A 24203-nucleotide genomic window follows, 5' to 3' on the forward strand; every position below is an offset into this window, starting at 1 on the left:
TTTACAGTGCTGAATTTGGAGAGATGTGGAGGTGGTGAATTTGCTCCGCACCCCCCAATCTGCCTGTCAGAGCGATGCTGAAAATTTTCGGTTTGAGGTAACTGGCATTCATATGAGAGTACGCATATCTGCTGCTTTCATGTTTCATGTCTGTGATAACTCCCCATTTTTAGATAAAAATGCATTCAGATTTCACCAAAAACCTTCTATATGGAAAGTGTTTGGTCTATTTAAAGAGACCGAATGTGCCACATGTTGCTAAACCTCTGATTCAGTTAAGATTTCCTCAGCTGCAATCAGATTACCTGGATTGTACATCCATGGCAAACCATCCGAGCCTGTTTTTAATAGCAGCAAAAATCAATTCTGCCATTTTCTAAACTGCAGAATGTCGCAGTGAAGTCAGATGACCTCATGGCCATTGTGCTCAAACAGAATCTGATTGTCTCTTTATAGTCCTCATCGTCAATTCAATACGCTTGAATAGCTGTGCGTTTCAGAACAGGCACGTCTCTTGTTAATCAATAGGTAGGAATTTAATTTAACACATTTCGGCTGCATTCAGTGAGATTTAAGTACAGCACCGTTTCCTGGACACATCATGCCACACGCCGCTATCGAAACACTTGGATGGTGAAAAAGATATTCTAGTGCTAAAATCTGAAGGGATGGAGAGGGTGGTGAAGACAGCTGCCGCGAATTGAGTGACGGTTGAGAACGAGTGTTAAAAATGGCAACATGACAATATACGCCACGTGACTGTGTGCTATTGTGTGGGGGAAGTGTGGCGGACTCCTGCTAGCGGGAGTTTCCTGGGGTGGACGGCGAGGAGTGCTAGCGATCAGTGGGAGAGCAGTAGATACGTCTAGGTGAACTCGAGCTTTCACCGTCAGTCAGGGCCCCTCGCTGGGCCCACCTCTGATGTCGAATTTCCGTCTGACTTTACTCTGCACGCCCCTTCCTTTCCCCCTTTCTGAAGCACAGATAGGTCGCTGGGCAGTTTATGGCAACACAGCAGTGAGGCGAAATTCTTTTTGTCCCTCCATCATGTTTTTGTGTACACTCGCCGTGCTCTGCGGCACTGGCGTGCACCTGTGCTCAGCGCCGAACAAAGGTCCATAGCAACGGGAGGATCGTGGCAACTGGATACCACACCTGTTTGATCTTTAAGACCTCTCCTTGATAAGTGGCTGTAACCAGGGCAACCAGGACGAAAGGGTTCAATACATTGTTTCAATAGGTAGGACTTAAGTAGGCAGCACAGGTCAGGGTTTATGCTGGAGTACAAATAAAAAGGGTAAGAATAACATTTTGGATGATACTGATAAGCTTATAGTTGTATTTAATTATTATATGTTATAGCCAATAGCCGAGAAGTGGTCAATATTAAAATGTATATTTATAAAGTACAAAGATATAAAAATGTTAATATAGACCATTTATTGGTTGTTTCCATAATGTTTTTCATAAATATTGACACACACACACACACACACACATATATATATATATATATATAAAGCACTTAAAATAAATTATTTTAGTATATATTTTTTATAATATTTAATTTCATTTTATATTTATGATTTAGTAATTTAATAGTTTTTATATAACTAAATTAATTCATTATAAATGCTACAAGTGAATTTAGGCATCACAACATTATAATGTACAGTATAAAATTGAGATATTCATTTTGAGATTTTTTTTAAAGAATAAAGTTTACTCTTTATCTTATTAGTGTTTCAAAAAAATATAAAAATTTTTGTTAAATGACAGCAAAGCTAATCTAAATGTAAAAACAGGGTAAATGAGCATCCACAATGTAATATTCAATATCAGCCAATACCAATAAGCAATAACAAATAAATAAATAAAAATATTTATAATTATTGGTATCAGCCTATCAATATCTATCTATCTATCTATCTATCTATACACACACACACATTAATATCATCCAATATGATAGCAATATATTGAGCTCTATTTTGTACTAAAAATGTTAAGGATTCATTAGCAAATGCATACTCACACACCACCAACAGGTGATGTCAATGCTTCTCCTCACAGTTGTTTAGTGAAAACCTGGGGGAAAAAAACATAGAAGTCGACATGGTTACATATTGGATAAATGTACATATCGACTCACATTCTACGTTCGTTTCAAGTCTCTGTGCTCGATGTTTATCTGTAATTAAAACTAGAACGGAAAAGATATATCACAGTATCTCTCCCAAGACCTGCTCTGATTTGCACAGCATACATGCACAATCTCCTCCACTGTGGCCAAACCCTGCTGTGCACAATCTTAGTCCTGTTCACTTCCTGCTTTGTAATTCAATTGCATGGCCTAATAGACACTCTCTCATCGAGAGGAAAGCCAGGCTTCTTAGCCTACATACCCTTGGGATCTGTGTGCTTAGCTCTCCGTTGAGGCGAATGACACATTGGACCATGAATAAGTGTCCGTTTTGAGACAGGAAAACATTTGCATCTTGAACTAGATGGTCGAAAACTTGAGGATACTTGACTTCATTGAAGGTTTTGCTGGATCACTGGTAATTAAATTGGATATATATATATATATATACAATTTTTGTATTTTATTTATTTTATAAATACAATATATTAAAGAAGTTCTTCCAGTACTAGACAAATATAATAGTGGACAAAAAAGCTGTTTATTGCAACTATTTTTTTCCTGCAGCATACAGTGTATCAACGGATAATACAACGGTTTAAGGCCTTACACTCCTCGTTGGCCTCTCACCGACCCCTACCATCGCCTCCGGTCCCCCAGCGGACAGCTGCTCCACAGTTCCACGTCCCCCACTGCTAAACTGTCACTGGCATTGGCTGATTCGCACTTCAAACGCAGCCACAAATGGCCATCGCTTGTACGCAGATTCTCTCACGTTTTGATGTCCAACCTACTCTGGAAATTGCATATGTGGAAAAGCAGATTGCCATCTTCAAGGTAAGGGGCAACATGAAAATGGCTGTTATAAAAGGCCCTTGAGGTCTTGATGATGCTTCAGTAGATTCCACAATATTACACAGGGCTACCCTGCAGTCTAATATCACTCTGAAATATCAATACAAACAAGAGGAGCCACAAAGGTCCCTGAAGCTCAAATCCAATTTAGAGCAAGAGTTCAAATGTGCAGCACTGTGAACTCAAACACTATCTAGGAGGAACCTGTTACAGCTGGGGAGCTAAGTAAGCAGTGGCTCTCTTAGGATTTATATATATTTACACAGCTGTTATTTGATATTGGATTGGGGAGTGCTGTAATACAAGGCGAGTTGTAACACTGTCAGTTTAACGAATTGGAAATCACTGTCGTACATGACCACCATGCTCCTGATAAAAATATACAGAACAAATTTGGGGTTAAAAGTAAATCCGAATGCCTTGTTTATAATTTGTGATCAAGTAAAAGGACTTTTAAATTACAGAACAGGTTTCACCTGTTCTAGTTCAGTTTGACATATAACATTCACATTTCTCAGTATACTGTTTTTAGAGTTGTTAGCAAGTGCCATTTTATGTGCTGTTTTTAACTAAACAATTAGTTACCATATGGTCACCATTTTGAATAAAATTGAAATTAGGATAATGATGGGAGCGAAATAAATGTAAGTAAATTTGATTATCATTTTAAATCCTTGCACAAAATGTTTCCTGCTAATGCTACAATCAATCTTAGCAGTAAACAACACTCTTTGTACAGGACATAAATTACACAGTTGAGAGATAAATTGTCTGTTTCTAAACCACTTGAATTTGTAGCTAACAGATATGCGGATATTATATCAAAGTATGAGATATGTAATGCGAAAAAATATAGACGTTACAGATGTTTAAACAAAAAGTTTTGTCTGTCACTTTAAATGGATCCACTGACTAAAATCAAATGTTAAAAGCAACGACGACCTCGTTTAACGTTTAGTCAGTGCCTGTGGTGACAGAGTGAGTTTATCTATATGTGAAAAGTCCACACATTGTATTTTACTCAGAACTACTCCAGGATTTTGGTTACCAAGCTGCATCTAATTGCATTAATTGCGCATATACTCTTGTTTGAACACCTGCTCTAAACGATTTTTTTTTTCTTCTTTGCTAGCGAAGTACAAACCGCGACATGCACCGAACCATTTGGGCTGCCATTTCAGGAAGTGTTTTTCCATGTAAATGTGTCATCACGACGCTCACAGACAACCTGTCACCTCCGCCTGCTCGCGCGTATCCACAGCGACCGCACGTGATCGAGGAGTTCTGAGGCCAATAAAACTGCGAGAAATTTGTCATCTACCATTAAGCTTTTTTGTGATTGTTTGTCAGTTTACAGGCTTTCACAACAAAACCCGCCCAATTGCTACTCAAAACTAGGCCTAAACTAGCCCAATACACGTAAAATACACGTTTTTGTCTGGGTTCCCCTGGTAAAATTCGCACTCCAGGGCCTAAATATCACGTTATTGGGGTCGCTTCAACCCGCGGCAACAGTGTTAAAGTAGCCCAATTCCGCGGGAAAACCGTGGATTTGGCAACAGTGAGGCTGGGAGTCTTGATCAATTCGGTTAATCAAGCTTTATTGGAGGACTAAAGATTTTTTTTTTTTTTTACAATATTTCTGTGTAAGTGCGACCGGGAAGTAGGCCTATAAGACGTTTTGTTGACAGGTCTTGTAACTGTTTTTTTTTTTTTTGGCGCTACTTGTCTTGATAGAATATTCCAGTAGGCTATTTATATGCTACATTAATCTACTATAGAAATATTCAAATTATCCCTAAACGGTGTAAACACAGAGAGTGCTGTTGTTACAACCTTCCTCGCTGTCCCATTGTTACACTAACAGAAAACATTAATGTGTATGAATTTTGTTATTCATTTTAAACATTTTAATTCAAAAAGCAAATAAAATTTGAAACAAATATATAAAAAATACAGACTAACAACTCGTAGAGTGTGTGTCCATGTAATGTATCTCATTTTGTGGATCCAGTTGAAGTGTTGAAAAGTGCTGAAAGTGTTACAACCCTTCATGTCTGCTCAGCCATGACATTTTTCGACATGTAGATGAAAAGTAGATTCTATATATCAAATCCAATGTTTCTTACCTCTGTTTTTTTCTGTCCTCAAATAAATAAATACATATAAAAATCAAACTGACACTTACAACCGTCACCTCAGAAGGGTGGTGGTCAATGTAAGATTCTCCTCTGTAGCTAATTTCTAATTGGCTAAACTGATGGTGTTACAACTCCCCAGTCTCAGCTACACTCATAATGTATGTCTGTAAATTAGATAGGACCACAAGGTTGACCAACCATAAATACACACAGCATACCCAATTTAATTTCCTGACAGTTAACACAGTATATTTATTATATTTGAAATAAAAAGTGGTTAGCAATATTGCACAGAACATCTCTGAGTGAGATTTATCTGTGCATCATCGAGAGACAACAGTGGAATAATTTTTAAGGATTTCACAATATGCACTTTGAACGCGTCAGCATCTAACAGGTGGTACAGAACATCTGTTCAGTGCTTCAGAGGTTTGTCACTAAGCCCCACACAAGAAATAATTCATTCTGACTAGATTAACCAGCCTACAGCTCAGTCTAATTTATGTTCATATAGAAAAAACTATCTTGTTTTCCTATTGTGTGCACAACAACATCTTTGTTTCCACCCATTTAAATAGTCATTTCAGCTCTATTTCATGCAATTCTTCATCACCAAATAGGGCATTCAAATCATCACTGCAAGTTGCAACTGTGATTTCACTTAAAAAAAAAATTTTAAGCAACAATTAAACTTTGGTTTTTAATTTTAGTGCACTGAATAGTGCACTAAATAGTGCCTTTATCTATACACACCAACAATGATATACATTCAGGAACCAAAAGCTATCAGGAGGAATTCTTGTGTGGGTCAAAACTATGATTTGCTCAGGGAGGCTTTAACATTAGTGCATCTACTTCCAAATTAATCATTCATTTGCTAAATTGTCCCGGGGGCTGATCCTGTGCAGTTGGAAATGATTGCCATTGACTCCCTCGTTCTGTGCGGCGACACTGGGAGCTGTCCAGCACTGTGGTGCTGAAATTGATTGAAGCGCAGACACATAGCGCATATCCGGCGGAAGCTAATTATATGCGCCCTTTTCCTCGCATATTTTATGTGAGTGGGCATTGAGCACGTTGTTTTTGTTGTTTTCAAGAGTTCATCCACCTCCTAGATGTTTTTTGTTTATACCTTTCTTACATTCAGGTTGTGGAAAACAAGCATGTTTGCAGAGCATAGAGCTTTTTAACAATTATTTGCCCTCTTAAATGCATATACACAACAAACTCTTAACTCTAACCTAGTTGATGCAGATGTTTTTTAGTGTTTTAAGAGATAAAATTGCATGATGAAAGGAATGGAGCACCTAAAAAATAAAAATCCTGGTCTCATTTGCTCGCCCTCATGTTGTTCAAAATCTTAGTTTTTTTCAATGAAGCAAAACAGAGATGTTGGGCAGCTTTAGTCAATATTTAGTGTCACTGTATGGAGCAAGATTCAATGAAAATGAATGGTGACTAAGGCTGTCAGTCCCCATCATCTTCTTTTGTGTTCCACATTCTGTTTGGAATGACATGATGGTGAGTAAATGGATGAATTTTAATTTTTGGCCTGAACTATCCCTTCAAGCAAGCCTTTTTTTCTTCTTCGTACTGAACGAGATATGAACGACTCGCCACACAAGCCCACCTGGAGATGTGTGAATTCGCATATTCCCCCCCCCGAGGGCTGGAGTTCAGCCTTCACTTCATTGCATTAAATTGCCACCGGAATATGTTGGAGCGAAACGTTGAGGGAAGGCCACCAGGACCACCTCTATATGATTAGCACCGGCAGAAAGATGAGGATGTAGAGGACTGCTCTGATATTGGATTTGCCAAGGATAACTATAATAAACAGCTCTTCGAATCTAATTGTAGTCATTCGCTCAACACACCAGCTGGGGAATTACGGATCTTGAAGGAGCTCCTCTCCTATAATCAATAGAAGTTTTGCAAAAGCATATTGACTTGGGGGGAGAGTGATTATTTTGATTGAATAGGAGATAGAACAGAATTAACAGTAATGAATAATGTCGCCGTTTCTGACCCTGAGTCTTTCAACCGAGAAAAAATAATCTGAAAAACATTGTCAAGTCATTTATAAAGGGGTGCATTCATAGGCTGGTTTCACAATAGACGTTCATCATGTTTTACACCGAGATTCGACATGCAAATCCCACCGCAAATTACATCTAAGTGACTTCAAGAAGACATGCTGATGCTCTTGTCACCTGTTGATCAGGATCATCAACACTTGATGCAACTTTCCCTACAACACACACATTTTATTTTTTGGGTAAAAAATGCGGTACGACACCAAATGCATTCGACATTACAATCTTTGTAGTTTATATTCTAGACACATTTTGTTACAAAATCGAATCATTATTTTCTTTATATTTAAATAAAAATAAAGACAATATTTTCTTAATTTAATAAACACATCACTCGGATCGCAATAGGGCGTTGGATGTATAAGAACAATTATTTAAAAATCTTACATGACCTCTATCCTCACCACTTTGACATCGTCTTTGCTAAATCTCTCGAAAACCTCTTTTTCTGTTACAGATAGATATGAAAGATATCTTACGTGTCTTTGCTGATGCGCTTCGGAGGACGCTTCGCTGGAGATGACAGCCCGTCTTCTTCTCGCCATGTGCTGTAACAAAAGCATCCCATGCATCCGATGCCTGTCCCTTTAAAGCCGTGCTGCATCCCTGCAGGTGGCCTGTCAATTTAGCGGATCCGAATGACGTCACTGCATGGCTGGAAAAGCTGTAAGTCAACTTTCATAATAAAAGTCATGCGATTTTATTTGAGTATTTCTTTCATTCAAAATTATCCTGTTGTTAAAAAAATAACAATAATACTAATTAAAAATATATAAATGATAAAGTCAATAAACATAAGAGGGATTGCTTGTTTTAGCTGGTTTATGATTATCAACCTGCATGTCTAAGCTGGTCTAGATGGTTTTTAGTGGTGTAAGATCTGGTCTCCCAGAGATGACCAACTAAAATTGCCCAAACCCATTCTAAAACAAACTACAGACCAGCCTGACCAGCAATGTTACTATTGTTAATGTAAACTAAAACAAAAAGTAAATTAGAATTTTTTTCAATAACTGGAAAACTTACATAGCTAAAAGTAAAATATATTTTCATTCCCGCTGAAGAAAAGAGCTGAGGATATCTTTATTATTTGTGATTTGTTTTTAAATTTACGTATTTATTAAATTTTTTACTATGACAACAAAAAACTTATATATTATTATAAATAAAATAAAAATCACCACAAAGTAAGTTTTAGATTCTGTTTTCACTTTGTTATGATGTTTTAAACCTTTACAACTCATAAATGCACAAATGTGTGTTTAATGTGCTGTATATCTTTCTCATACTCAATTCATCTTTTAATAAAAGATGCTAATAGGCTGAACCTAAAAAAATAGGTACATGTCTGTGTTAAATGCAATGACATTAAACAATCTGTTTAAAATATAAATAATCTACATTATTGCATTAAATAAATTAAAAAAGTGTTAAAAATAAATATATATATAAATGTAAAAATAAAATGCAAAATTACATCGGAAAAATGGTGTAGCTAGTAATGGTGTGCTAGTAAAATTCGCAAGCAATTACAAAGGGCAAGTATTGTGAAGTAGAAAAACTGAAATAGCTAGTATTTTCTTTTAAAACCTACTCCAAGAATTTGTTTTATTTACAACTGTTTTATTTACGAAAATCTTTTTTTTTTTTTTTTTTACCTTGTATAATAACCTTGCTGACCAGGATGGGAGACCAGTTAAGACCAGCAAACCACCTTAAGCAGCTTTAAGTTTTTAGTTTTTTTTCAACAGCCTACATTATTGATTATCCAGAATTAATTACTTCTTTATTTCATTACTTATTTGTTTGTTTGCATGCTGATTAGCTCACCACCATAAATAGATCACACAACATCAGCAGCCAGGAAGACTGTGAAGGTTAAAAACATGCAATTAATGTTTGTAATGTAAAGCGCCCTCCTACTATAGGCTATATTATTTTTATTCTTGCACAGTTACTATCGTATCAATCCTGGACCTGCTCGTTTTGAACGTCTCTCTTATCTGACACACTCAGTTCAGGTTTTGGAGCCTGTACTAATGATCAGATGATATAAATCGTGTCTGTTAAATAAGCCACACATTCAAACAACTGTATGTTATATGAATTGCATATCAATTGCATTTCATTATATAACTCATATGCATTTATATGGATGCAAATCAGTAAATCAGGTTTTAAGATAAATGTTTGACACTGCAGTCACCTTTATCAAATATAATGACCTCAAATTTGGCAAAGTCTTAAAATTGCACAATGAAGCATTCTAACTTTGGTCAGGGTGCACCGCAGCCCTGCGTGAAGCAAATGGGTAGCAGCTTTTTAAAAAAAAATTTGGCTTGCACGGTTCGCTTTACAAGTGTCAGGGAAAGCGCATTGTTGGCTTTAGCAGAAGAAGAAAAAAAGCACAAAATAATCACTATTTCGGTAACTAGTTACATTTAATATGCAAAGAGGAGTATATTAAACACATAACTGAGACATTTTTATCATTGTCACATTTTATTGACTGGATTCAACCCAGGTTAATGATCTGCTTCCGATTTGTACACAGTGATTTCATATACTGTCTCTTTTTTGCTTGCTAGAATAAGTAGATACGGCACACACTGTCAAAACATTTTTTTTTTTTAAAAGCAGCGAGGAACCATTCTCAAGGGTTTTTATTTAACTAGTTGTTTGTGTTAGGCAAATATAATATGCATCACTTACTGTAATGTTTATTTATTCATTAATATTTAAATTCGTTTTGCTGCAGGTGCTGCCTCCTTCAGAGCATATTTTGCTCCCAGCCATATTTACACACAGTTTGGGCTGATTTTTAAAAGGAACAGCATACAATAAAAAAGTGGACTTTTTATTTTGATTATTTTTATGGCGGAATAAGCAAGCAGGTTTAAATAGAAACATTCTCTGTTTAGCTTTTTTATTCGTTATTTTTATGAGGCTCAACCATATTTACCCTCAAAATGAGGCTAATTAGATTTTTGACAAATCAATAATTGAGTTTAAATCAGGTTAACCAACTTTCCAGGTGCTGAATACTATCAATTTAGTATTTCCAAACTTCATCCTCACTTCTGAGAGAGCTCAATTAAATTAATTTTTTTAAAGCTGTTTGTATCGAATTATGTCAAAAATGTTGCATGTTTAATGAAATATTTGTTTATTAGAAGCATGCACTGAATTCATACTGTCTTTTAGGATGTGTCAAATCCAGGATGCTGATTTCCGAGCTCATTAAATGGACACCTAATGACCGTTTGTCCTCAGTAAGTGAGATCGATGCGAGTCCTCAGTGTGTGCTGAGGAAGTGAAGATGTTACGCAATTGAAGAAGACACTGATGAGTCTGCAGAGGAGGTGCCCCGTTCTTGCTCCGACTTTATTTAAATGCTAGTCTATACTTGTTTACAAAACCTACACGACTTTATGCTCTGGTAAAGGGGGCTGGTGTAAGTTGTAATGGCTTTGATTCATTCCACAAGACATTAGAGCAGTAGATCTGTGTGTCCATCACCTGATTATGACTTTACATTTTCTTGGCTAATGTCCAAAGGGAAGCAACAGGCCTGTGCATTTGCCCTCTGAAAATCTAAGTAACGTTTAGTTTGTCATTTTTCCCCTGCTGAATTGAACCTCTTTTCCCTGGTAAATTTACCACGTTCTTGTTTCAGCCCAGAGTCTTTGTGTGCTTCATAAGATGGACCAATTTTAAATGCCAGAATCTCCTTATAATAATAAATGGGATTAAAGTGCTGTCTATGCTCAACAAAGAAATTGGGAAATTATGTTTTTACCTTAGCATGAATTTTATCCACTTAGGAGACGACAGCTGCGAGGAAGCACAGACAGCCATTTTACATTTCCATAATTTGGTTGAAAAAAGCCACAAGAGGTGTATTTTCAGGCACAAATGTGCTATTTGTCCCCCCCATTGTGTTCCCAGCACTATTCTGGTGTACTCCGGGACTGAAATGTTTGGTTCATCATGTTGTTTTGTCGTGCTTTGTGCTTTTCTGTGCCATTCTACTGTACATTATCAGGCATTTGCATGATTGTTTTTGTATTTCAACACTGTTTATTCAACCTTTTTACCACAAGGCTGCTTGTATGACAGAGCTCATCGTGTGGGTACCGTCATTTTGTTTATTTGATTTAGCAAGGAGGAATTTTAAAGCAGTATAGCATGAATCCCTGGTGCTTTTTTGCACACGCTGATCACAGATTTGAAATGCATGGTGGATGAGAAGGTTTGTAAACAATACTGTTGCTGCATCATTCGATCTTAAGGGTGAATATGAGATTTATAGCACTTAACAAAGAGCATGTCCGAAGGGCACAAGTGTTTGGAGATTTGTATCCTCCATAATCACTATTAATTTGTATTTTTGCTGTCACACCACACAAATGACATGTGGGTAATTAGGACCAAATTAAGAGGGTATTTATCATGGAGATTGCAATCAATTAATTAAAACCAATAATCTCGATATGTGCAAATTGGCATTTGGTATACAATGTAATTGTCAAACTGCATGCATGGAAAACCAGAGACAATTTGAGATCCAATTTGTAGCAGGGATGAAAGTGCCCTCTTAAAAATTAAAAAAGTGTCAGACCACACAGCTGCCTCACATGCTTAATATTGTAGCCAAAATTATTATATATTTATAATAAATAAATAGAATGAAATATATGTCTATAACAGAAGACAAAAACACAATTTTAAAGTGAGAATCAATGTAAAAATGAGGTCTTGGTGTTATTAATTTCTAATATCTTCCTAATATATGTATATATAAATATATATTATTATATCGGTACATTATATGTATTCTTTATAACATTTTATATGAATTATATTAGTCTAATTATAAAATGTATATATAACAAAATATAAAATAATATTGTTATAAAATGTTATATAATATAATTATTCTATTTTTAATATAATATAATATATAGGAAATATACTATATATTATAAATGCAATATATATTATTCTATTTTTTAAACTTCTTCTTTTTTTTTAAATTTTAGTCTTTATGGTTTTACTTTGTCGTTTGATGTGCTGGTAAGGGTTTGTTTGACATCCCAAAACAAAGTTATTGAGATAAAATGAATGTATTTAGAGACTTTATATATATATACAGTACACATAATTCTTAATTTATATGCACCAACTGTGGAGGAAATCTCCCGATTTTAAGGGGCAGCTTGGGCTAGGGGTGTTTACATTATTCATTACAGAGATCTATGGTTGCCGGTGGCCCTAATCTACCCCGCGGCCCAACGATGCAGTGATAAGCGTCAGGTTACCTGCCAGGCCGAGGCAGAGGCGGTTCAAAAGTCACATTGACAGATGTCCGTATCGGTGTTATGCAAACCTGTACAGAGCAATTCCTTGTTTAGCTAAGTGGCCCATACGTAATTCATTGTATTTAGCGAGAAGCAGCATCTGTTCGGCAGCCCCTGCGAGGAAACCCCGTTTCCAGTCTTTCCAGGTAACCGTGCTAATCAGCTAATGATCTCAGTGCTGAAGATTATTTTCCCAGCATTCATGTTTAGGGGAGGGATTTCGCAACATCAAGTCTGGCAAGAAAAGTATAAAGTTCTCTGGGGAGCATGGGTGGAGAGAACCACAAGCAGCTCGACAAGTTCTTCTGACACTAATGTTTCCTTCACTGGCACTAATAATAGAAAAGTGCCCATCAATTTCGTTTCACCTGTGATCCCCAAGTGGCAGAAATTGCTGCTGCACACTGATGGCCGGCTTTCTCAGCGCAGGCGTGGTACGGCACCCAGGCTTCCCTGCTGAGAACCCCCTTAGCTTTCTTAAGGGGTGAGAGGGTAATTCTGCCTGAGTGTGGTTTCTGCACTTGACCTCTCTTTGCCTCTCTTTAAAGAGCGTGTTTTGATGAAATGGTGAAATAATTTCTTTCCAAACTTCTGGTCCATCTCTGCTGACCTAAACTGAGCGGTGTCCTCCTTGAAAAGCTGCAGATATTGTCTTACTTGCTCTTCCACTCTGGCCCCTGGAGCCCCATAAAAGCTCGAGATTTGCGATCCATACAAGCAAAAAAACAAGAAAACAGGGCTCTGAAGCAATCAGCGAGTGCTAAAGAGAGTGGCCGCAATTACAGAAATGCAAGACAAAAGCCATTTCAAGGCACTAAAACATTTTCATCCTCTTCTGGTACCATTCTTTCCTGGCTTTTCTTTACTCCGGGCGACCAAATTCAAGGTCTTGCGGGATGTGACGTTGTAGCATTGTTGCGATATATCAACCTACACTGTTAAAATAAAGGTTCCAAAAAGAGTCTTTTCGCAGTAATGCCATACACTGTTATAAAATATAGGTTCTTTATTGGCATTTGTGGTTCCATGAAGAACTTTCAACATCTATGGAACCTTTCCACTGCACAAATGTTCTTTATAGTGGAAAAAGGTTCTTCAGAATTTTAAAATGTTATTTCTACTAAAAAAAAAAAAAAATTGCTTTAAGGTCTTTTCACTGAAAGGTTCTTTGGGGAACCTAAAATGGTTCTTCTACTCTCTTAAAAATAAAAGTTCCAAAAGGCAGTTTTCGCAGTGATGCCAAAGAACCACCAATTTGGGTTCCCCAAAGAACCTTTGGTGTAAAATCTTTCATTTAAAATCTAAAGAACCTTTTATTCCCAATATAAAAAACTCGAATGCACTTTGTGGACTGGAAAGGTTCCATGGATGTTAAAGATTCTTCGTAGAACCATGGAACCTTGGGCGACCAAATTCAAGGTCTTTCCAGATGAGACAATGCAGTATATCAACTGACACTTTTCAAAATAAAGGTTCCAAAAGTGGGTTTTCACAATGAAACCAACAAAGAACCATTTTAGGTTTCCCAAGAATCTTTCAGTGAGCAGTTCCTTTTTTTTTCTTAGTGTGAAGAACATTTTAATTATCTAAAGAACATTTTTCCACTCTAAAGAACATTTTGTGCAATTTAAAGGTTCCCTGGACATTAAAGGTTATTCATGGAACCACCGATGGCAATAAAAAACCTTCATTTTTAAGAGTGTAACATTAAAAAATAATCACTAGTGGGTCTTGTCGCCTACAATCATTCATTTTTTAAAAAGACTGAATGCATAAGAAAGGTGCACATGGGTATATTTGCTTAAAGGGAAATATGACAAGGAGTAAACAAACTTAAAATCTGGTGAAATATGTGGTGGAGATGAAGCAGAGGGTATTGAAATCACTCCTGATTTGCATGCCCCGCAGTCTCCAGCTCTCACAGAGCACTGATGTACAAGGAGATGCGAGCACTCTTTACACGTAGTCCCATGACACGCTGTACGCGCTCATTATGAACCCATCTATGCCTGTCTAGAATGTTTCCCTCCCCCATAACACGCACACACATACACACAAACGCGCGCATATCGTACACAAGCCTTCTTACATGCACGCTCACACACGCATCCACAAAAGAAAGATCGGCATCCTGCACTTGTCCTTTACCCTTCATCCATTGTTTGGCTCTGAGAGGTTTCCACGGAAACCAGAATTAGATTTTGCCTGATACTTAAAGACGAGGCTGAAATGTGTTGTATGGCATCTGTAGTCCGTATCGCATGTAAGCAACTTGTAAACAAACAAATTTTTGACGACCACCGACACTCATTCACTCACAAAACATGTTTATTGCATACAGATTGTAGTGTATCGATAATTTGAATAACTCAAATGAGGAACTTGAATTAATTATAAAATATGAATTTATAAGAAGCAACATATTTGTATTTCATATTTGAAATACAGCATGAGATAAAAGCTGCCAGTCTGTGGCCATATTGATTGGACTGGCAAGGCTGCAGAGAAGGGCTGGCTTCGGCAGGAAACAATGTTTCTAAGCAACAGCATCCTGTCAGCTGATCAGGACGACCAATAGAATGCAGCCATGTAGTCCAGTCAGCCAATGAGGGTGCACACATCTTTATTTCTATCTGTGAGGGTTTAGGGTTTAGGAGAATATATTAACACACACTGACCAAGCAACCAGCAGTCAGATCTACGTAGATCTGTTTGGTCTATAAAAGCTTTTTTCTCAGAATTTGACTCAAAACGGCAATGAAACTTGACAAAGTTTAATTTAAGTTTCATTTTAGTACTTTATGCTATGAAGCATGATAATATGAAACAGGGAAATGCAACCTGTTGATCTCAGATTGTACGTATACATGATTCATTCTGGCCACAATGCATTAAACAATTGGATATACAGTCATGATTTATAATTATTAGATTTTTTTTCAAGCATGTCATTGTTAGCTCCCTGATGGGCTGATCTGCGCTATTTGATGTTTTCTGCAAAATATTTGCTGCCATTTCTATTTTTTTCTTTTCAGTGAACAAGCAACATTTGAAGCTTGCTGAATCTTGCCTGAAGAGGAACAGAATATGCATGAATATAAGTCACAATATGTGATCAGTTGGACATAAAAGCATCAAGAAGGAATTGTGACTTGAAAAAAAAAAAAACAACTTGTGGGAAAAAATCCCCCTAAAGTTTGAAGGAAGCTACAATTACCGCAACATTCTATTATATTGCTGAGTACCAACTATATTGAGAAGGTAAAAGCTTCTTTTTAAATGTCAAACACAGCCTCTATGCAACATAGATTTTCAGAAATCTTAAAAAAAAAAACCCAGCATCATCATCTCTTCTGCGCAAAAAGCAACCTTTTAAATCTGCTTTTTCCAATTACGGCTAGCAGGCAATAGGTTCATAATTAAGGCTATATGCCACTGGTTTGAGTGTACTTGGAGTTTCCACTGGCCTGGCCATTTCTGAGTCTGGAATCGGCAGTGAAAGTTTCATTACTGCAGAATTTGTGATGTCCCGGTGCTCTTTGTTTTGCTTCTCCGGCATTAGGCCCTCATATCAGTCTAAAAAACAGCCTTAAGGACCCTCCATCTTCCACTCAGGTTCTGGATGCAAAGGAAATGAATCTTCCTGCATCCTCGTGCATTTTGTCGGAGAGTGAGGAGGGGGGACGTAAAACCAAAAACAAAACCTAAAAGGGAAGATGATGACCCTTGACAAAGAGAAAAGAGCTAAACGAAAGGCCATTATTTGGAAAAATGCAAAGCCTATACCATAATGTTATAGCTGCCACGTTTTTTGTCCCTAAGCGAAGCGCTTTGGCCAATGGGTAGAGAGTGCACTCAAAACGCTGGCATGTAGCATTTGGAGGGCTCTAATGTTCTTTTTCCATGTTTTTCCACTGGAATACCTTTCCGGCTCACAACCTGCCATTACTGAAGATTACAACTTATATAATCTACCAACTGGGTCTCTACATACTTGGGTCGAGGATAATTGGGTACAAATCCATTATCATACTCTCAAGGCCACACAGGTTTCCTTCTGTGCTCAGTTCTTATTCATTTTTCTTTTTCAAGTTTTCAGCCCTCGTAAATCCATTTTGGAGAAAGAACACTAAATGAATTTGGGCAAATTAGACTTTATCTCATGTTCCCTTTTTGGAGCTCCACATCAGAATTACTGCATATAAGATTAAGATTCAAACCTTATTCAGACAGACGCATGTATGAATTAGCCTGTATGTAGCAGTATATTCATGTATGCCAAGGATTTTAATTAATTATTGCGACAAAACAAACATGTTAATAACATTCCATATGAAGACTATAAATTAGTTTACATCCTTGAATATATATAGTTTGTTAAATAACCTAATTAATTAATTTTTATCTGACAGGTTAATTGTAGTTAAATGAAACATAAACCATTAAAATGATAAAATAAAATAAAATAAAATATAAAAACCGTAAGCTATTGTAAGCTAATGATTGCTTCAAAAAAGAAGAAAAAAAAACTCACCATAATAATTTCAAACTGTACCAGAAAGGCACCTCCATTAGTGGTGTTCTGTAAAGATTTATTGACCTCTGTCCTAATCATCATGGAACTACCCTGTCAATTGACATTTAAAAATGGTTTGTTAATATAATAATTTTAAACATTTTATGGAGGACAGGCATGCTGCCTATTGAATACAGAATTAAAAGTGTATTTACAAAGTCCAAATGCTCCATAAAACATGTGAAAAGTGAAAAGGCATTTTGAGCATTCGTCATTTTTTTCAATGGCAGAAAGGGAAGACAAAAGAGTGAGATGACCTCATCTGTCACTGCTTTGCCTTTTCGGTCTACTCCGCTAATGGATAAATGCATAAATGGGAAGTGCTTTGTCCCTAATTATCAGTTCTAAATTTCCCTTTTGTTAGACCTCTTGCCAACCAAACCCTGACCAAGAAATTTCTTCTACCTGAAAGGTACATTTTAGATTATTTTTTGTGCTATATTCAAATAGCCCCACTGAAAAAAAATGCTGGTCTCTCATCCTGGCCAAACTAATGTTTGCCTTGTAAAACTAGGTGAGCATAACAAAAAATAAAGACAGTCTGCACTCTAAAGTTTCTTTATTCAGTTTACAATAGGGGAGTAATTGGTCACAGATGTTTCGGCTAAAAGCCTTCAGTGTGTCAATGCATTGCTCATCAGGTAATTTTACACAATATGTGAGTATTATCAGGTGTTGCTGCTTAATCAAACAACAAAGTCCAGTTTAACTCATCATAAAACAACTAAAACCATAGGATCAATAACACATCAGACACAAAGATGCTCTTTATAAATATTGTACCTAGAAGAAAAAGAAGAAAGATGCCTTTTTTAGTAATAATTTTTGGTTAATGTCCCCATCGCAACATGACTTCACAACCTACTCAATCCCAGTGCATTTCAGATGTTCAGTGCTGTGATTATGATCAGTGTTTTGTTTGCCGATGACAGGTTTACTCACTCTGATTCTTAATGCTTTCAATGTTTTCCCAACATACAGTATAGAACATGGACAAAACCATGTGAGACCATATGGGAAGTGTCCAAAACCTCTTTAAATCTTGCCCTAGACCACTTTAGACCAGAGTGTTTTTCAACAGTGTTGTAGCACGCTCACCAACCCAACCCTGAGCAAGACATTTCTGAAAAGTAAATTCTGATTATTTTCTATAGGCCTACTGTGTGTGTTCCTTCTGAAAACCATCTTAAAACAGCCTAAAGTGGTCTGTGGGTTTAAACTAGTAGTGTTAAGCTGGTCCGCTTGTTAGTTTCCCAGTCTGACCAACTGAAAAGAGCCCAAAACCATTCTAAAAAAGCTCAGAGACCAACTCTGGAGACTCTCACGTTGGGAGACCAGCAATCTAGTTTAGTTTGGCTTAAACTGTTTTTAAGCAGGGAATTCTTCCAAAATCATTTCTCTTATGTCACTGACAGTAATAATATCCTCAGAAAACCAAAATGATTAGCAGTGTGGATACCCAGAGCTTCCATATTCACCCGGAACTACTGATTTCAACGGGTTAATATGACTCATTTGTATGATCAGAGAGGTGTAGTTGCGCTGTTTCGCCGCTGCTGAAGGGGGCGCTCTGACACTCTCTGCGCCTCATGTCCACTGTTTATACGCAGAGCTCGCCGAATGCGATGTACTTCCGGCGTTTAGACAGCGAACAGATCTCTAAACTTTATTTACACTGCCAAATAAACTTTTATACTGCATTGTACCTCCTTTTAAAAGGTTTTCGCTTATGTGCTTTATTTGATGCGGCTGTAGGTTGTCTCTTGGCCATGCTTGTGCTCTCAGAGAGTTAAAGCTGTATAAATATTAACATGAGAAGTGTTTAAATGGAGATACAGGTAAGATATGCATAACTTATTCAACTGCGTGTGTTTATACTGAGGTTTTAATTTCATTCACTTTTAAACGAGCTTATTTTTAAAGCTTTAATGTAGAATAAAACCGAAAAAGCAACATGAATTTCAAGCAGGAATATCTGTCTGTTTCTGCATTTATTTGTCTGCCTGCCTATTTGCTTATTTATTAATTATTTTATTTTATATTACATACCGTATTATATAAAGCAATTTTTGTAGGGAGAACTGCTAAATCTGATTTGCATTTATGATCTCTTTCAGTAATGTTTTAATATCTCATTTGCAGTGGTAAAGCTGTTGTCATGGCTGCCTTTTTTGTTATATAAAGATAAAATATTATATAAAATAATTTTGTAGAAAGATCTGCTCTATATGCATTGCATTTATTAACTTGATTATTATGATCTCTTCTAATGTTTTAATTCCTCATTTGCAATGGTAAAGCTCTTATCAATCCTGCCTGCCTGACTATTTGTTTATTCTTTGTACCATAAAAGTATTATATAAAACATTTTTTAGGCAGATCTGATCTCTTTGCTTTATATTTGTTAACTTGATTATATAATTTCTCATTTTCAGTGGTAAAGCTATTATCACGACTGCCTGCCTGTATATTTGTTTATTTTTTGCCTTGTTTAAAGTAAATTGCTTTGCATTTATTAACATCATTTAATTCCTCATTTGCAGTGGTATAGCTGTTATTATGGCTGCTCACCACAACACTACATCAGAGGACGATTTCCCCACTCTGAAGCCGAGACGCATCCAAAATCAGAATGTGGTCCACCGGCTAGAAAGGCGTCGGATTTGCTCTGGTCCAGTCGGGGCTCATTGGTACCGTGTGCGCTGCTTCCACCAGAACCTGTTCCCCAACTTCACAGTGGTGAATGTAGAGAAGCCGCCCTGCTTCCTGCGTAAGTTCTCTCCTGACGGACGATGCTTTATTGCGTTTTCTTCTGATCAGACTTCCTTGGAAATCTATGAGTACCAAGGATGCCAAGCTGCTGAAGATCTTCTTCAGGGTCAGAATGGAGAAACGCTGGCCAATGGGAATGACCAGCGCTCCCTCAACATCAGAGGCAGACTCTTTGAACGCTTCTTTTCCCTTCTCCACATCACCAATGTGGCCTCCAACGGTGAGCACTTGAATAGAGAGTGCAGTCTTTTCACTGACGACTGCCGTTATGTGATCGTCGGCTCGGCTGCTCACTTGCCCGAAGAACCTCACCCACACTTTTTCGAGGTGTACAGAAACAACGAATCTGTGACACCGAACCCACGCTCTCCTCTTGAGGACTACTCACTGCACATCATAGACCTGCACACGGGCCGACTGTGTGATACACGCACTTTTAAGTGTGACAAAATCATTCTGTCTCACAATCAGGGACTGTACCTTTACAGAAATATACTGGCAGTGCTTTCTGTGCAGCAACAGACCATACATGTCTTTCAGGTAAGTGTGTAAGACTTCACTGTACAGCACAAATCACCTGGAACTGTGTCTTATATGTTGTATTTTCTTTCTATTTCTATTTCTCTCTACTGGGTGAAATATACTGGGTGATGTGACTGGAAAATGTGATGTGACTGGAAAATGTGATGTGACTACGCAAACCAAATTCAAACCTGTGTCGCCCACCTGAACAACAATGTCTGACTTTACGAAACACAGCGTCACACACGGCGGCCTTGAGTGAGCGGAGGCCACGGGCTAGAGTGAGCGGCGGCGGCGGCCTTGAGTGAGTGGAGGCCTGCGGCTAGTGTGAGGAACGGCCGGCGTGCTGAGTGAGCGATGGCCGATGGGCTTGAGAACGGTGCGGCTGACGGATTCCACATCACCCCGGGCTGGACTCCACTTCGTCCATGGTGAAAGCCGATCCGGCGATCCACAGCACGAAGTTGATGTATTTCCTCAGCGACCAGCACGGATCAACTTCCAGGCATGACGAAGCGGATATCATCCTCTTTTGGAAGGCCAAACAAAGTAGTTTCGCTTTCACAACGAAACACACAGCGTCTTTGAGACTTTAGTCTTTGCAACTTTACAGATCTTCTTTATGCATCAAGAGCTTGTAACACTTCAAAGAGAAAGGAAAAATTTAAATCGCATCATATGACCCCTATAATTACTAAACAAAATTTATTGAAACAAAATTTCTATAAACAATTACTAAACAAAATGTATTTTTGATCCAACTCCTAACCAGGTGACACCAGAAGGAACCTTCCTTGATGTGCGCACCATTGGTCGTTTTTGTTACGAGGATGACCTGCTGACACTGTCTGCGGTTTACTCTGAGGCCCATGCTGAAGGCCAGCCCGGTTTATCCCGTCTGTATAAGGAGAAAACCATCAACTCCTTAAAGCATCGTCTGCTGGTGTACCTGTGGAGGAGGGCAGAGCAGGACGGCAGCGCCACGGCCAAACGACGGTTCTTTCAGTTCTTCGATCAGCTCAGGCAGCTGCGCATGTGGAAGATGCAGCTGCTGGATGAACATCACCTGTTCATAAAGTACACCAATGAAGACGTGGTCACGCTGAGGGTCACTGACCCCTCACAGGTACAAACCACCAGCTCACCCACATGCACTGCAGTAACCAGAGATTGAATCAGATATGCCCTTGCTGGCGTCATCTGTTAATCTCTGGTAGTGTAAGATATAATACTTGTTGTTGTTTTGTTGTGAATCTTTATACAGGTGGGATTTGTGTTGCGTGGATGGTGGTTGGTGGATCAGAAGTCAAATATTGTGTAAACTTATTACTCAATTCTCCTCTTCATTTTTAGCCCTCGTTCTTCGTGGTTTACAATATGCTAACCACTGAAGTTATTGCGGTTTTCGAGAATACTTCAGACAAACTTCTGGAGCTTTTTGAAAACTTCTGCGACCTCTTCCGGAACGCCACGCTCCACAGCGAGGCTGTGCAGTTCCCCTGCTCTGCTTCCAGCAACAACTTTGCCCGTCAGGTGCAGCGCAGGTGAGATATAAATATCAAGCAATTGATGGTTGAGCCAGAGGAGGCCTGTCTCACTTTGTCTCATAAAAGGCTATAACAGTGACTCAGTGTAAATGTGCCACTCAATATATTGGGTGAGAACTCACTCATGCCGACACCTTTTGATATTAAAAACCCCAATTATGCAGACCTCACAAATGCAGGTTCTGAGAAAAAAAAGGAACAAAACTTAAAGGTTCTGAAACTCTTTGAAAAACCTCATCCATTCAAAATGATGCAGACAGACTACTTTCGAAATTCGTGCACTATTTTTATTTTTTTTTTGAAAGAAGTCTCATGCTCACCAAGGCTGCATTTATTTAATCAAAAATACAGTAAAAACAGTAATAATGCTTTCTGTTTTAATATATTTAAAAATATAATTTATTCCTTTGGTGAAGCAGAATTTTTAGCAGCCATTACTCCAGTCTTCAGCGTCACATGATCATTCAGAAATCAGCATAATAATATGCTGATTTGCTGCTCAAGATTTTTTTTTTTATTATTATCAAGGTAGAAAAAAGTTGTGCAGCCTAATATTTTGTGGAAATCAATATAATGTTTTTCCAGGGATTTTATAGGGATTGATGAATAGCAAGTTTAAAAGAAGAGCATTTATTTGAAATATTACAAAAAATCTTTACTTTTCGTCCATTTGATACTTCCTTGCTGAAAGAATAACTTCTTAAAAAAAATAATTTCTATAAAGAAGAAGAAGAAAAAAGAGATTGGTCACTTGGCCTACACATTATTTATGGACTGGTTTGTTTGTGCCCAGGTTTAAAGACACTATTGTGAATGCCAAATACGGAGGGCATACGGAGGCGGTCAGGAGGCTTCTTGGGCAGCTGCCCATCAGTGCTCAGTCCTACAGCAGCAGCCCGTATCTGGACCTCTCCCTCTTCAGCTATGATGACAAGTGGGTGTCTGTCATGGAACGCCCAAAGACCTGTGGCGATCATCCCATACGGTACCTCTGAGTTTAAAACCAATTCAGAAGTGAATTTTTATCAAAAGTTGTGCAATAGTGAGATATTTTAGTGCAATTAATGACTTTTTATTGGAATATTATTTAATAGCCATTTTGTGTATTTACTTTTTACTTTTAGAGAGTTTTATTGTTATCTCCTTGCAGGCTTAAATATAGACCTATGCACAGTCTAAAGATTGTTGACAAAGACAGTGATTTGCAGAAGAGGCCAGAATGCACGCCCACTTTTCCAGTATAGTGAAAAATGAGGCCCAGCGTGAGGTCTGCATCAACTTCCTTGTTAAATCTTGAAACTGAAGTGTAATTTCATGCCGTGACAGGCGAACTTTAAAACACTTCCTGAGAGCTCTCAAAAATTTCCCTGACAAATGTTACCATAATTCTCTGATGTACCAAACAACGCTGAAAAACACACAGGTTTCTTGCTGTCGACATGTGATTTGGCATCGTAATAAACTGCTACTGCTTTTGTTTTCCTCCTGCAGGTTCTACGCGAGGGACTCAGGGTTGCTGAAATTTAAGATCCAGGCAGGCCTGCTGGGCAGACCCATTAACCATGCGGTCAGGAGACTGGTTGCGTTCACCTTCCATCCCTTTGAGCCCTTTGCCATCTCTGTGCAGCGCACCAACGCCGAATACGTCGTCAACTTTCACATGCGCCATGGATGCGTATGATAATGCATGTGTGAGTAGAGACATACGATTTGAGAGACTCATGGATTCAAATCTCTGTTTGTTTTCTTTTTATACATCCTTTTTATATTAAAGCTTTATTTATTACAAATGTGATATATTTTATATTTAGCTTTTCTCTTCTTTTACTAAATTGCAATGTGCAAAATAAAATGCTTTATTTATATTTTTCAGTATTGTTTGACCCATTGTCCTGTCTTTTCTCGCTGAAGGTGAAAGATTATTGTCAAAACAGATGTTTTAGTTTTTCAGCATAGTTTAAACAGACAGAACATTAAGATATTCTCAGTTCACATTCGTCATCTGCCATTTGTAGATAGCAGAGAAAGTATAGATTATGCTAATGCCCCCTCTTAGCAGTTTTCCCCCTCAAAAGCCTAATGAAATAGTTCAGCTTCCATTACCAAGCCAGCTCCCACATAGTCGACCAGCATTAACCAAAAAATGGAGGTGGGTTCGAAGCACACAACACCACACCAACACTAATGCCAC

At 37.8% G+C, this 24203-nt stretch overlaps 1 protein-coding gene across 1 annotated transcript; it reads left to right on the plus strand.

The window, feature by feature from the left end:
• The first annotated feature begins 18808 nt into the window (after nucleotides 1-18808).
• On the plus strand, nucleotides 18809-23826 carry LOC107707445 (DET1 homolog). Its single transcript, XM_016511443.1, has 6 exons — nucleotides 18809-19009; nucleotides 19715-20483; nucleotides 21238-21591; nucleotides 21819-22009; nucleotides 22806-22997; nucleotides 23504-23826. The coding sequence occupies exons 2-6, from the start codon at nucleotides 19731-19733 to the stop codon at nucleotides 23691-23693; spliced, it is 1680 nt and encodes a 559-aa protein (XP_016366929.1). The 5' UTR covers nucleotides 18809-19009; nucleotides 19715-19730; the 3' UTR covers nucleotides 23694-23826.
• Nucleotides 23827-24203: the final 377 nt, after the last annotated feature.

This window comes from Sinocyclocheilus rhinocerous, unplaced genomic scaffold (genome assembly GCF_001515625.1).
Source record: "Sinocyclocheilus rhinocerous isolate Xijiao unplaced genomic scaffold, SAMN03320098_v1.1 scaffold534, whole genome shotgun sequence".
In the NCBI taxonomy this organism is placed as follows: domain Eukaryota; kingdom Metazoa; phylum Chordata; class Actinopteri; order Cypriniformes; family Cyprinidae; genus Sinocyclocheilus; species Sinocyclocheilus rhinocerous.